The sequence below is a fragment of the Gnatocerus cornutus genome, chromosome 4 (genome assembly GCF_029298725.1).
Source record: "Gnatocerus cornutus isolate USDA-ARS CGAHR chromosome 4, icGnaCorn1.1, whole genome shotgun sequence".
Lineage (NCBI taxonomy): Eukaryota > Metazoa > Arthropoda > Insecta > Coleoptera > Tenebrionidae > Gnatocerus > Gnatocerus cornutus.
Window position 1 is genome coordinate 15,509,371 of NC_142236.1, and position 15,781 is coordinate 15,525,151.

Below are 15,781 nucleotides of genomic sequence, written 5' to 3' on the forward strand. Positions count from 1 at the left end.
GCCGTCTTGATATCAAACTGACATATGTTCAAGTCCAGTTGCACTGACAGAGCAAGTAAAAGTCTTAAAGAACCTAATCGAGCTACAGGAGCGTATGTATCATTGAAATCAATGCCTGGTCGTTGAGAAAATCCTCGAGCAACAACGCGTGCTTTTCTCCTTTCCAGCGTACCATCCGCGTTGTATTTGTTACGGAGAATCGTTCTACAACCGATTATGTTTGCGTTGTTGGATCGCTCGACGATATCCCATCTATCATTCTTTATTAGACATTCGACTTCGTCGATAATGGCATTTCTCCATTCTTCGGCGTTGATTCCATCTAAAGCTTCCTTTCACGATATTTCACCCATAAGTCCGTAGTTCGTTTCGTCGACTTCAATACGTTCGTCTTCGTTTATGTTAGCTATTTGAATGTTTCTGGATCTGGTAGGACGTCCCTTGATTCGATGGCGCATCTAAAGTTTTCAAAACTGTCTGGCAAGCTATGTAAAAGCATTATTGACTGTAAATCATTGCAGACATCAATTTCTAATCCGGTTAGCTTGTTGATTACATCAAAGAATTCATTGATGTGTTGATTTACGTCTCCATTTTCTTCTAATCGAAGACAGATCAATTTCTTCCACAATGATGCTTTTCTCGCCGGACCTTGCGATTCGAACATGGATTCCAATTTTGACCATATTTTTCTTGATGTAACACAATTTCTTATTTGTTTTAGTTCAGCATCACTTAAAGCCAGGTAAAGATCTGCCTTCGCCTTTTCATCTTCTTCTAACCATAATTCCAGCGCTGCGGCTTGTTGATCATTCCCTTTTTGAACTTCAGGTTTTGATTTTCGCCCGTTGACGTATGCCCACGTACGTTTTTTGTCATAACAGCTTGTATCCTCAATTTCCAAGTATCGTAATTTTCCCGTGATAATACTGGAATATGAGTGATGCTTCCCGCTGCCATTTCCATAGTACTTTTGTTCATACGCGTTCTCTACTATTCACAATAATTTCGCGTTCACCAGAGTTTACGCAACTTTATGAAACTGTCCGCGATTTCTGGTCTGGGCCCATAACCTGTTGAAATTAAACGGTGTCAGACGGTGAATAGTTTATTATATATGAAGGAACAACACGGAAAGATAATTATTCAAAGTACAGACATTGACAGTACATTCAACAAACTTGTTTTTTATTACATACTAAAAGAAGGCCCTGCGATCCAGTCGCCAACTAATAGAAATAACAATTCTAACAGTAATTCTTCTCTAGAATCCGCAACTTTTCTTGATAGTACTCTCGCAGAAGATCGATTTTTATCATCTGAATATTTTTTTTTCATTTGATTGCGCTCCGTTGTCACATTTTCAAAATGTGAAGCTGCTTTGGCGGTTTGTTGCACTTTTGAAATTTTTTTGGGTATTGCTTGAATTTTCTTGCCTACATTGATTTTCTGTTTGATATTGTTGTTATCTGCATTATTGCTGTTACTTGCAGTACTACAGGATGGCTTTTGACATATGACTGAAGATAATTCAGTGTCTGCAAGTTGATGATTTTGCTCATCAACATATTGGCCTTCTTCTACTATTGGTTATACCTGAGTCAGTGAAAAAGTCTTTATCTAATTTTGTAAATAGGTTTTCAATTTCCTGGTCGTCACTTTGATTTTCAGCCAATACCAAAGATTCGTGAACCTCGTTGTGACCTTTTACGGACACCGTTTTTATCACTTCTAATACCGCACTCTCGGCTTCACTTAACGGCTCGTCAAGTAGTTTTCCACCACCAGTACCACATGTATGTTTCTTTTTCTTCAGTATTTTTAGTTTTGCTCTGCTGCCCTTGTCTTGCCATGTCTTATATGTAATAAAACGTGTTATAGATGAGAAATATAATATAGGAGTACATACTTTTCGTCAAGATTTCCAAACATCTTTTTTTGCGCCCCCGGACACACTATTTAAAATTTCGGAGATAGTTTTCCATTGTTCCTCATAGGTTTTTCTAATGAAAGTTTGAGTAAGTTTTCCACTAAAAGCTGCGGATTTTTTTTTAAATATTCGGCTAATAACCGCATTTGTTCTTGGTTAGCATGATTGCCTTTTTTCTTTGTACCTTCTGCTGAAGCCATGTCAATTTGACAGTTTTCAGAAACTTATTAATATAAATGACAGTAACAGTCGGCGTTGCCAGATAGTCATTCGTATTTAGAATTACGAATACAACTTTGTTTTCGAAGATTCTTGAGCTCGTTTCTTAATTTCGTCGAATAACTTCTCGTTGTAGTTAAGGGGTTGGAATTCTCTTCTAGGCTCGTCGACTAGGTCTTCGCACGTAGTTAGATTGGAGCGATTGTTCCTGAACCAAGTCAAAGCTCTACCTTCAAAAAGGTCTAATGCCGAGTAGAGTACTTGCTACTTGGGTACATTTCGCGCTACCTTCAACTCTTCTACTCTTTGTAGAAAGGCAATGATGGACTGATTACGTTGGCCGGAGTATTTCAATCTCCACTTAAATACTGGAACGGTTTTCACTGACGTAGGGTTTGGCGCTGTTGTGGTTATCGGCGTGGATGTATTTGTCGTGACACTAATCTAAAGGATTTCGTTCAGGCTTGATTCTAATATTTCCAAGTTGGGTGGTTTATGGAGTTGATTGAAACGTGTTAAAAGTGTTTTGTGTAGGACTACACCTCGTTGGAGAAGTGTGGGTCGTTCTACCGATATGCTACCGATATCCTTGATTCTACCGAGCATAAGGTGGACCGCATTTTTTCCACGATTTTCGTGTTAAGTCTCCGAATGCCTAGTTCATAGATAAGTTCGTCCTTAACCAAGTACGAGGGAAAAATAGAGAGAGAGGTGACGCTGGCAATATATGTATAGTCAATAATATGCGTATGGTTAGTAATATTATGCGGTGACACGCGGTAAGAGAAAAAAAAAAGAAAAAAAATTATAAAAGAAAAGTTCAAATTAGGATTATAAGAAAGTTGTATAGTTGGAAATATCTAAATAAACCCAAACATGCGCATGGTAGAGGGGTATTTTTGACATTTGACGGGCCTCCCAACCATAGGCGTCACAGATGAACTATTTGAAAGAACATTCCCGCAAATATTTATTATCGAATCAGAGTGCAAAGGTTACTAAAAATATCTAAAAGAAGATTTTTAAACCTAGGGCGTAGTTTCTAGATTATAATCACGTCCCATAATTGTGGCTTTATTTTTCAACCAATGTTGGTGTTGACACGACGCCACTGCATCACATCAGATGTTCGCTGGCGCATGAGCATTAACGCGATTTGCTAATGCGCATCCGTTTGTTTGGGTCTTTTTACATCTTTCCATCTGTACCTAAGTATTATATCGAGCACGACCTGCTGTATTACTCACGCCCTGTGCAAACGTTTCATTTTCCGTTGAACGCGTGATTCCAGTGAAACGCCGATTTTTGCCACTTTGGCGCTCAAGTCGAGGGGTTGCTATGGGACGCCAGTTCACGCTGTCACTAGTTCTGTCACTTTTGACTTTTCAATTTGAGCACATGGTTTAAGTACGATGAAAGAAAGCAGAACAACGGAAAATATAGCAATACAAACACTACGAACTAACTTCAACACACTTAAATGAGACAATAAAAAAAAAAGTGAATTTAAAAATAGTTTAACACGTTGGGCGCTAATTGCTAGATGTCAATTAACCTAGGAAATTTAATACAGACTTGATGAAATTGAAGTGTTAGAGACTTCTTGACTGTTTCATGCAACTTGGACAAAAGAAATGCTGCTGATAATTCCAGTCTCGGCAATGATAAACGTTTCAAAGTTGCAACTCTTGTTTTTGAACAACATATTTGTGAATAGTAATTTCCATCTTTGTCTCTTGAACGTATGTATATGACTGCACCATATGCGGCTTCTGAAGCATCGCTAAATCCGTGGATTTCAACTTCTGTCGGTTCATCAATTAATAAATGACGATTTAGTTCAGTTGTCCTTTAAACTCTTGCCATTGTCTTAAAATATCTTCTGGAATCACGTCGTCCCAATTGGTTTGCAACTGCCATAACATTTGTAAGAATATTTTGGCCTTGATAGTTATTGGGCTGACTAATCCCAATGGATCGTAAATCTTAGTGATCTGACCTAAGATTTCTCTTTTCGTATTGCACTTCCTGGTAGAAACGTCGATGTCGTATTGAAAAACGTCTTTTTTTGGGATCCATAAGACACCCAACGTACGTGTTGCTGAGTCCTTGATAAATCTTAACTCAAATTCGCTTTTGTTGTCTTCTCCGATGATCTGATGAACATTGGAATTCCATTTTCTTAAAAGGAATCCCGCTGACTCTAATATCGTTGAAACTTTAGTCTTGATTTGCTGCAATTCTTCTATGTCACTGCATCTAGTAATCATGTCGTCGACGTCGAAGTCATTGTGAATTACTGAACTTGTGGGTATACATTCTTGTTTTCAACTGCTAGTTGAACTAAACATCTGACGGCTTGAAATGGAGCAGAAGCTGTTCCATATGTAACGGTCTTCAGCTTATATTCAATGATGTTCTTATCTTCTTGATTTCTCCATAAAATACATTGTAAATCTTGATCTTCTGGTCTTATCAAAATTTGTCTGTACATCTTTTCTATGTCTGATGTCATGACATAACGATGTTGTCGAAATCGAAGCAAAATATTAAATAAATGTTGTTGAATAGTGGGTCCAACCATAAGAATATCATTCAAAGATGTTTCATTGTCGCTCTTGTGTGATGCATCGAATACTACTCGTAGCTTGGTTGTAGTACTTTTTACAAACTAAAAATTAACGAATAAGCCTCACTTATGAAACTTCTCTGACACGCCGGGATTTGCGGACACGCCTCGTCATCGCAAAACGTCCCGGCTAGCCAGCGAAGTCTTACATCGCATCCTTGGTAAACAAATAATTATTTACGGTGCGCAACAGTGCATCACAAGTGCATTCTCTTGTCATATTGATTTCTAATCATGTCCAAAAAAATAATTTTTGTAAGGGTTGAAGCAAAATTCAAAATTTTGGTGGTGCATGATGCTGCATTACATGCTGAAGACACTGAACGTATTATTTTTTTCAAAATGAGTAAAGTGGGGTGGTGGTGTCACGTGACAGCAGTTTCTATAACTTGGTTATTAAAGAGGTGAAAAAATCCTTTTTGAGGTGCATAAGAGTGCATCATGGGTGCATTCAATTCGTAACGTTCAAACTTTGTTTTTCTTTCTTCGGGGTGCTAATGTCACGGACCTAAATTCATCTTGAATTTTTCTGCCAAATTCCTTCGCTTTTACTCTTAATTGTGACATTATTTAAACGCTTCTGTGTGAACCATTTCAAAGGCATTTGTTCCACATCGTCATGCAAAGATTTCCGCAATTTCTTGATGGTAGCATGGATATTTTCGAATGCCGCAAGTAGCTGATCTTAATTTTTCCAGATCGTCCCAACAGTGGATTTGTTTAAAGTCTTTTCGCCGCATATCTAACTTTGTTTTTTGTCACTTTTAATTTGGTGGATTATTTCTCATTTATCCTTCAGGTAAAATGATTTTCGCTTCCATCTGTCGGTCATTTTTGTAAAATTTTGGACTTTGATGAAAGCTAAGCAATGCAGCGACAAGTCTCAACAGCAACAAAGAATATATTGAATTTGAACTTTGATCTAGAAGAAAATCGATAGCTCGAACGCCTTCAGCGCTCGGTTACCTTCATAAGTTCATTATAACCGGAGTACCGCGACAAAAATACGTCATACCCAGCGAATTGGTTCTGGGTTGGGGGCCCAGACTCGCATTCGGGGGGTCCCGGGTTCAATCCCCGGCGGCCTCCTAGCGTTCTAGAGGTTTTTGAGAGGTTTTCCTCTAGAGATTAGGTGAATGCTGCGCTAGTATTTCTCCTCTCAGTCAGGGATCTTCGGATCCCACCCGGTCAGTCAGGTAAGGCCAAAACACAAAATGCCCAATAAGTTACATGGTCGCAAGCGCCCGAAAAACTTAATCGCACATTTTTTTTTTTTAAATACGTTATAACACAATAATAACCAGTAATGTCACGGATTTTTAACATTAGACGGCCTTGAGTACCAGATTCTGACCAATAGCGTTGAGTAAGGCGGGCTAGTTCTTGACAAACGTTTGGAACTGCTTGGCACAATCTAGGGGAAAAGTTAGTGATATTTGTCGCGATGATCGAGCTAAGCTGTCAATACAAAATTTCGAGACATTTGGAGGTTATATTGTGGTAGTGGTAAATCGAAAACGATGTTCGCGCTAATCAGCTGTCAATTCAAAATTTAAAGGTTTTAAAAAAGTAAACAAGTTTGTTAAGTTATGTTACAGCAGTGTTAAAAGAAGGCTTTTTATTCATAAAGGAACTTTTATAATTTAATTATAAACTGAAAATATTTGCAGATGAACTTGAATTTCATAAATTGAAAGTAGGATTGTTTCAATTAAATCAATAATAACTTACAGGACATTGGAATATAGGGAGTATGTAATATAGTACTAAAATATAATAACACACATGTGTATTTCTGATAATAATAAGGAAACTGCATATCTAATTCAAAATTAAAAAAATGTATAAAATGTAGATTCCTGTTGACATAAAATGCAAAACCAATTACTTAGTCGTAGATATACCGGGTGTTATGGAAATGAGTACACAAAATTAAACTGGTAAGAGAACTCACCATTTGCAACAACTTTTCTTAATCAATTTTTTTCGAAATCGCATGTTTTTAAACTAATTTGTCCCCCCATATTTTGACGAGTCGCCCACCTACCATTGAATTGCTATAAAATTAAAGAACAAAAAGCACAAAAAACTCTGCGTTATCAGTCCGCCCGTAAGAAACTTTATTAATGGCTATTCTAATCTAATTTGGGGGGCGGGGGGCGGTGGTGTTTAGAACTATTAAGTTTAAGATAAACTAAAAAAATTGGGAATTTACAAAGATTTTATTCAAAAAATTCATAACGTTGTTATGAAATTAAATACACAAAATTTAACCGGTTAGATCGCATCAAGATATCCAACTTTTCTAGGTATTTTTCCGCAAACGCATTTTGGTTTTCGCCTTTTCCCGCCCTTAATTTGGCAAGCCATTCGATGTCTCTAAATAAACTTACTTTTATTTTCGCAACGAGGTTTTTTGACTTAAACCTTATCACAACTTTTTGTCACAACAACGACTGATCAGCTGTAGTTTAATTAAAAACGCTCAGTTTGTCGTGAATTTTCACAGTGTCAAAGCTATTAGATTGTTCTTAAAGTGCAAAAGGTGCTACAAAATGGTTTATACCAACATGGAATACACGGATATGGTGCTTCTGTATGGGGAAGTTCGGGGCAATGCCCGGGAGGCAAAGCGTCTGTACAGTGCCCGTTTCCCAGATCGACGAAGTCCAAACGAACGTACGTTTGTATACACACACATAGGGGCCGACGAAAATCCACACGAGATTATTCAAAGACGCTTCCAACGCCGGTTTTCTATTAATGTGTGGGCTGGTTTACTTGGAGACCAGTCAATTGGACCATACATTTTGCCTAATCGTTTAACGGGTGCAGCGTATTTAGGTTTTCTACAAAATGTATTTAATGATCTCCTGGAAACTGTGCCTCTAACGAGACGTCGGGATATGTGGTTCCTGCACGATGGTGCCCCCCCACATTATGCTAGAGATGTGTTCCAATGGCTAAATGTGCACTTCGAAAACAAGTGGATCGGTAGAAATGGACCAGTGTTGTGGCCCCCTCGTTCGCCAGACTTAAATCCTTGTGATTTTTTCATGTGGGGGCATATGAAACAGTTAGTGTACGCAAACCCCGTGGATTCAGTGGAAGAATTAAGTGAACGTGTAAGTGCTGTGGCTGAAACAATTCGCCAAAACCCCGCGACGATTGTGAGAACACAAACTTCAATGGCCCGGAGAATTCAGGCATGCATTGATAGTGAAGGACGGCATTTGGAGCAATTTTTATAAACAAATTCGGCACTCCTGTACAATTGTGCTTTTGTGAATTTATTATTGTTTCTTTTTCGTACAAACAAATGAACGGCGAAGTATCAACTGGATGTAAACACTCGTTTTTATGAAGCATTGGTTTTTGTCGCATAAATGAAGGTTAGTATCTTTAATGCATAGGCGGGTAACGCTTTTCACAGCGAATTTTCATTGATTTTTAATTCGAAAACGAAAGCATTTTGGAATTTTTTTTATTAAGAAAAGTTGTTGCATATAGTGAGTTCTCTTACCAGTTTAATTTTGTGTACTCATTTCCATAACACCCTGTATGTAATAATAGTTCATCAGTTATGTAAAAAGAAATTTGTTTAGATGGTGTAAAGAGGATCTTTCTGATTTGCTTTTAATTTTAGAGTTTTGCATTCTGAATGTGGTGCAAGCATTGCAACATCATTATTTCACGCACCTTGAAGTTATTTATGTATTATGATTAACCCTTATGGATGGATAATTCAAGGAAATTAAATTGAAACTTATATATGTATATGTATATGTATTTTTTTAAAAATGAAACAAAAAAACAAACTAATAAAAACCGCTAAATGATAAATAACAAAAAATAAACTATAACAATAATGAAAATTTAACTATAACTATTAGGTAATTAAAAATAAAAATAAAAAGTACTACAAATTAATATAAAAGGTGCCACTTCCATGTATGGCCGCTGCCACGAGCACCCCTGTCGCCATGCCCCCCTCGAGCATCCCTGTCGCCATGGCCCCCTCGAGCGCCCCTATCGCCGTAGCCGCCTCGTCCGCCCCTGCCGGTATAGGCGCCTCGTCCGCCCCTGCCGGTATAGGCGCCTCGTCCGCCCCTGCCTGTATAGGCACCTCGGCCGCCCCTATCAACACGGCCACGGCCGCGGCTTAAATTATATTGCCAGATGAGTGAGGCGTCTGTAAATGGAAAATGTAATAAATATACATAACACAGGTCTACAAAAAAAATTTTTTTGTTTGGTGCCGCTAATTCTATGTGAGAATTTGGTTAATTAGCCCGCAAGATTTCGTGCGAAGCTGTCAAAATCGTGAAGCTACGTTCAGGTTTGTATCGATCAAACAACCTAAAAAATGTATTTTTTCAGACTTAATGTCATTATAATCAATTAGTTTGTTTTTTTAATTAATACTATTAATATGTCGTCGTCGAGAAGGTGTTGTATAAATAATCCAAATACATTTTGTTACATTTGTGGTGAATATGTAGTGAAAAAGTTCAGAAAACCTATAACAGATGCAGTGAAGAAGACATACGTTGATTACTTTAATATGGAGATGAAGGCTCTGAACAAACCGTGGGTTCCAAATATTGTGTGCAAGTTGTGTTGTGAACATTTAAGACAGTGGGCAAACGGTAAACGTAATCATTTGAAGTATAGTGTGCCGATGATTTGGACAGAACCAAAAAATCATATTGATGACTGTTATTTTTGTGTTGTACAATTACATGGTATAAACAAAAGAAAAATGACATATCCTGAATTACCATCTGCTAAAAGACCTCGACTGTGTTCAGATGACGTACCATCTCCTATGAATCAAGATCATTCAGATCTATCAGATTTATCTGAAACGGAGATGGTGGAAGTTTTTTCTGATGATTTTGAAGTGTCAACAGCACCCTCACTTTTTTCTCAAGATGCTTTAAGTGATTTAATTAGAGACCTTGACCTTTCGAATGATGAGCATATGATGGCAGATTACTGTTGGAGTATTGCTCGGGAATGTCCTGAAGACATTCATCGAAGAAAATGTAAAAAGAGAAGCTTCCAACCTGTAAAATAATGTGTAATTAAATGTATCAAATGTTTTAAATTAAATGTTCTTTGGTTTTTTAATAAATTAATTAAATGCTTTTTAATTTATTTACCCTTATGAAATCTCGAAAACTACACGTAGGATTAAAAAAGTAAGTATCAAGTTTTTATCAGGGTACTGAATATGATTGAAATCAGTTTTACTTTTAGCGGCACCAAAATCATTGTAGACCTGTGAACTATAAAAATACAAATATTATTACATTAAAGGTGACTTTTGTTCAGGGACTTTTTTGGTTAAATTGGTTGAAGCAAATTTTAATCAAAAAAATTAAGATTGTTTTTTGAGTATGTACATATAAAATATAATACCAACCGCAAGATGTTGTTGCTGACAAAATTTCGCCGTAGAAGATTTACAGCATTTTCATTGCGGGGGGCTGAACTGTAAATAAAAGAAAATTATGTACTTTTATTCCTAAGTAGAATTATTTAATTACAAGGTCTTCTTGGAGGGCGTCTAATGGCAGCAAAGTTTGCGCATCGGACTGCAAAATAATTGTTATTAAAATTTCTATCAATTGATGTGAGAAAGTGAGAAAAAATTATAATTACTTACTCTATCTGCATTTGCATCTACTTCCGAAATCTTAGGTCTGCCATATAATGTGTTTTAATTTTTATTTATGTTTATAATATTCACTTACTCTTTATCTTCAGAAGTCCCTTCGATTATTGCATTTTCGTCCGTCATGCTACAAGAATAAAAAGTAAAATTAAGCATCTGCATTTCCATCTACTTCCGAAATCTTAGGTCTGCCATATAATGTGTTTTAATTTTTATTTATGTTTATAATATTCACTTACTCTTTATCTTCAGAAGTCCCTTCGATTATTGCATTTTCGTCCGTCATGCTACAAGAATAAAAAGTAAAATTAAGCATACTCATAAAAAATCATCTTTGTACTTACATGTATTTCCCTTTATAGTAAGCACAAATGACATACACCTAGTAAATATTTTATGGCTTAAGTCTGATGGGTTCAGCACTTCTTTAAAATATCCTATGCTGACAAAAATATGGGTGCCATAAATTTCAATAGACCAGTGTCGAAGCCTTCAAAAAAGGTAAAAAGTGCAAAAAAATCGTAGTAGAATGAAACCTATTGGAAAATGTTGAGAATATTACAAAAATGAAAGGAAAAATAAATTACGGTCGATTCGAGGTCAGGAAGTGGGAGAGGGTGGGTTTTTAAGGGTTAAAATCGGTTTATCTCGATTTCCGGCAAAACTACAAGTCTTATGGAAAAAAGTTAAATGGCAAAGTTGTAGGTAATAAAAAGATCTACAACTTTTGTATTTACACTTTTTTCTCATTACCTCAAAATTCACATGAAAAACTCAAAAAACCACGTTTTTGGTTTTTTATTTTTATCTTTTACAAAAATTTTTTTTTTTATGAAATTTGGTGAGAACTTACCTTTGTATATACCAAATACACAAGAATTTTTTGGATTTGAAAAATTCATTTTTTCTCCTTATTTTTATTTAATACCGAAAAAGCACCCCAATTTTCAATCGAAAATTCACGCGTCAGAATATCAGCTTTTTTAAAAAAGTTGGTGGGCTTTTTATTTGTTGTAATCTCTACTTTCTGATAGTGTAATAAAAAATATACGTTACTATGGAAAATATTTTCAAAAAATTTAAAAGACGAAAAAAACTCGAATCGAAAAATTATGTTTCTATCATTATGTACAATTTTGAGCTATTTATTAATATTAACACTGTAATTACTTATTTAGCCTATGATTCTATGTTACATTGATAAACAAAAAAATTTTCAATCCATCAAACATTAAGATTGCAAAATAAAACATGGGAAAATGGTTGTTAAAAATATTCAAGATAGGATTTAAAGAGAATTTTATCTAAAAAATGAGGATGTTATAATTTTTTTTTCAGTAAAAAAGCTGGTTTATAACAGTTTTATTATATTTTTCTCGTAAAAAAAATCTCATACTATATAAATGTTCTTCGGAATATTTTTTAGTTCAATAATTTCTGTCTCTTTGATGGCATTCCTTCGTCGTTTTCCGATTCTAGCAATGAAATTTCGTGAGGTTTTTAATCTAGACTTATTTATTAATTGTGCCAAATTACAAAATTATCGATCAAAAGAAACACATTTCGAAATTTTTTAAATTGATGATGGAACTAGAAATTTTTGAAAAAATATGTTAATGCTTGTAATTCTAACAATTTTAATGCCAAAGCAATCAAATTTGGCAAAGTTACTAATTTGAACTTGGTTACTAACCATATGAAACTTTAAAGTTATGCAGCAAAAGATACTGAATTTGAAATTTTTTTATAATTTTTTTTAATAAAGTGTGAGGAAATTACTAATTTAGACTTATTTATTAACTGTGCTAAATTGCAAAAATATAAACCAAGAAAGTCAAATTTTGGAATTTTTTATTTTGAAAAAGAACCAAAAACTTTTGGAAAAAATATATGGGTCTATTTTAATGACAAAACAATGAAATTTAGCAAGGCTATTATTGCAGATTTAATTACTAAATATGCCAAATTTCAAAATTATACAGCAAAAGGTACTAATTTTGGAAAATTTAATTTTTTGATGGAACCGAATACTGAAAGAATTGTCTAATAAGGGCTGCATCTCTAACAATTTTAATGCCAAAGCAATCAAATTTGGCAAAATTACTACTTTGAACTTAATTACTAAGTCTGCTAAATTTTAAAATTGTACAGCAAAACGTACTAATTTTGGCACAAAGTACCTCGTATTTCAACATAGCTCCTCTTCAGTAATGAGACATTTTCCTGACTTTTATGTAAATAACTATTTCACAAAAATCTAATATTCATTTATCACGATAAAGTTGATCTCCCTGACTTGGGGCTTGGGTGATTGCTATAAATGAATGAACAAAACATAAGATTATAGCTATGTATATGTAGGGTAGACTGGGTACGGTTGTAACAATTTTTCTTTAATTGCCCACAGCACAGCTATTACAGCTGTAAACAACGATCAAAACCTTTAAAATAAATGCATAGCCATTTGTCTTTAAATTAATGTGAAAATCAGTAGCTCAAATAAAACATTATGGCAGGAATATGTCATTTTAATGAGTATGTGCGATTGTTACAATCGACCCCATACCAGGGGCGGTTGTAACACTAATGGGGCACAGTTGTAACACTCAAAAATAATATGTAAATCACACATTTAGAATCAGTTTTATTTATAAAAAATACCTAAATGTACTTAACACAAAATAAGAATATTTAAGGAACATTTAAAGAGTCTTTTTAGATGATTATTAGAACTAATAAACTAAAATAAATTAACAGAAGTAATATTTCTTCTTTAGATTGTTTTACTCTAGTACTTTTATAATCAGACTTGTCAAACAAAAATAATCTCCAAGTAATAATTAAACAAAACTAATCAATAAAATCTGAATTAAATAAAATATTTTTTCCTTATATTTAATCAGACTCATCGCAGTTATGGCATGTATAATATCTAATCCCATCAGTACAGGCTAGGTGAGATCATCCAACTGTCTCCAGATCGACTCGCTGAATACGTCTCTAGGCAAAGAAGGCAATAATATTCTTCTTATGGTGATTCTGGTGGTGTATCAGTCTTTTTTTTCTTTAGTTTACCTTTCCCTTTGCCTGTCTTTGTCTTTTTAGTAGATGGTTCAAGTATTTTTTTCTTTGTTTGTTTATTTTTTAACCGCTTCTGTCGCTCTTCATACTCTTTTCTAACAGCTTCCTTTTCAGGAGAATCTGTGTAGATCGCAGACTTTTTGGTTTTTCGACCTCTGTTTCCTACTTTCCTAGGAGGAGCTTTAGGGTAGGGTCGTAATGCCTCAGGCGAGAACACAGGCTGGTTGCTTGTAGACGGAAGAGGTTCTGATTGCTGACGCACAACAACTGCAAGAGAGATGCCTGGTTCCATATTTACTGCAACAGCTTGAGACTTTTGGAGCTCCGCGATTTTCAATGTTGTAGGCCTTTGACTATCAATCAATGCTACATTTTCAGGATTGGCTCTAGATGAAGGTGGATCCTCATTCAACAACGAACGTGATGACGATGGAGTTCCATCATCAGATCCAAGTCTCATGTTATGTTGGTTAGAAGTAGCCACCTCTTTAGCAGCATTTGAATTAGGCCTGTCTGTCACAAACGATGGTGCAAAATCAGTTTCTTGGAACAAATCGCGGTTGAATGGGAAGATCCCTGTCTTTCGAAATCCGGCCTGGATATTCGCCTGAGTAAGAGCAAGTGGCATTGCGGTGGTTATAATACTCGGTATGTCGTAAATAGTCATGGTTTTGCCTGGATGGTTTCGCATCCAGGCATCACAGGCAGTATTAATAGCTTTTTTGAAAGGCCCATAAACTGATCTATCCAATGGCTGCAGTTTATGCGAGCAGTGGGGCGGAAATGATAGTAATATTATTCCATTTTCCTTGCAAAAATCTAAGGAGTTGATATGTATAAGTGACGAATGATTGTCCAGCACCAATAATACCTTATGCGACAGAGACCCATTCGTATGCTTTTGAAAATGTTTAAGAAATACAAGAAATGATTCATCTTGCATCCATACTGATGGATTACCAGCACCGATTGATCCCACTGGCCCGTCTCTAATGAAATGCTCTTTGTATCTGACTCGAGGAAATACAAACATAGGTGGAATGGCGTTGCCCAATGCGTTAGCTGCAAATGCTAGTGTGAGCAAAGTTCCTCGTTCAGCAGAAGTTAGTGCGCCCACTTGCCTTGTGCCACGTCTTGCAACAACTTTATCGGGCTTCTGTACTGTAGTAACACCGGTTTCGTCGACATTATATATGTTTTGAGGTTCAAAGTGGTGGCGATCCATAACGATCTGAAGATTGTCATAAAACGCATTGACATTATTTTGATTGAAACTTGTCTCTCGAGACAGGCTTGTAGCTTGAGCAGCGCGCACAGATAGTTCGGGATTTCTCTTCATGAACGAACGAAACCACTCTTCTCCAGCCATTTTATTTTCCAGCCAAGTGGAAGGAGCGTTTAAATTGTATTTTACGGTAAGCTCAAAGGCCAACTTTCAAACCTCTTTTGTGGAAAGACCAAAATATATATCCGCGCAACGAATCAGGTACTTCGCTAATTGCCGTTCTTGGTCTTCGTCAAAAACTCTGTTATGAGCTACATACCCCATTTTGACTTTTTTCATCTGTTCCTGGTCATTTTCATTTGCTGCATCCCTTTTTCGTTTGTATCTCAAAAGAGATACATAGTTATCGCCGTACTTTTCTGCAGCCTGTCTTAAAGAAGTCCCTAATTTAACTTCATCATAAGCGTTCTTATACAGCAGTATGTCGCTTTCGCCTCTCGAAGTCTTTTTTATTCGTTTTCTAGGCATCTACAAAACACAAATAGGTATTATAAAATTAATGTTACTACCGTCCCCATAAAAGTCGTTACAACCGTCCCCACTCCCCATTTTGATAATAAAATTGTCACTAGCACGAGATAGCATAACCTATTCAAAAACAAATCAGCTTATTCGAATCTCTAAAATCCGACTACTACATAAGCACGTTTTCAAAGACAATAATTATATTAATATTTAAGTTATATCATAAAAAAATTCGCTTAAAATACTTACTTTTGGTTGACAAAACACAATAGGCCTCCCAGTAAGCGTAATTACTGCGCGAAATGTGACGCAACATTGGGAATCATGTTGGAACTTGTTTCCTCGAATCCCTCCACTTGTAGCCCGCGTCTACTTCGCATAGTCTCGATGAGACTCGAATTGTTACAACCGTACCCAGTCTACCCTACTTTCTCACCTGTGCCCTAATAATGTAGCGAGGGCAGCAATAAACGCCTCTTGTTGGATTGGCTC

At 35.9% G+C, this 15,781-nt stretch overlaps 1 protein-coding gene and 1 pseudogene across 1 annotated transcript; both read right to left on the bottom strand.

Annotated features, from left to right (window-relative positions):
• Positions 1-3,984: 3,984 nt before the first annotated feature.
• On the bottom strand, positions 3,985-4,998 carry LOC148176401 (uncharacterized). Its single transcript, XM_088035085.1, has 4 exons — positions 4,960-4,998; positions 4,864-4,908; positions 4,450-4,820; positions 3,985-4,408 (listed from the first exon to the last, which is right to left on the bottom strand). The coding sequence occupies exons 1-4, from the start codon at positions 4,996-4,998 to the stop codon at positions 3,985-3,987; spliced, it is 879 nt and encodes a 292-aa protein (XP_087891211.1).
• An 8,104-nt stretch (positions 4,999-13,102) lies between these two features.
• LOC148176402 (uncharacterized) lies at positions 13,103-15,292 on the bottom strand (annotated as a pseudogene).
• Between the last annotated feature and the right edge of the window lie 489 nt (positions 15,293-15,781).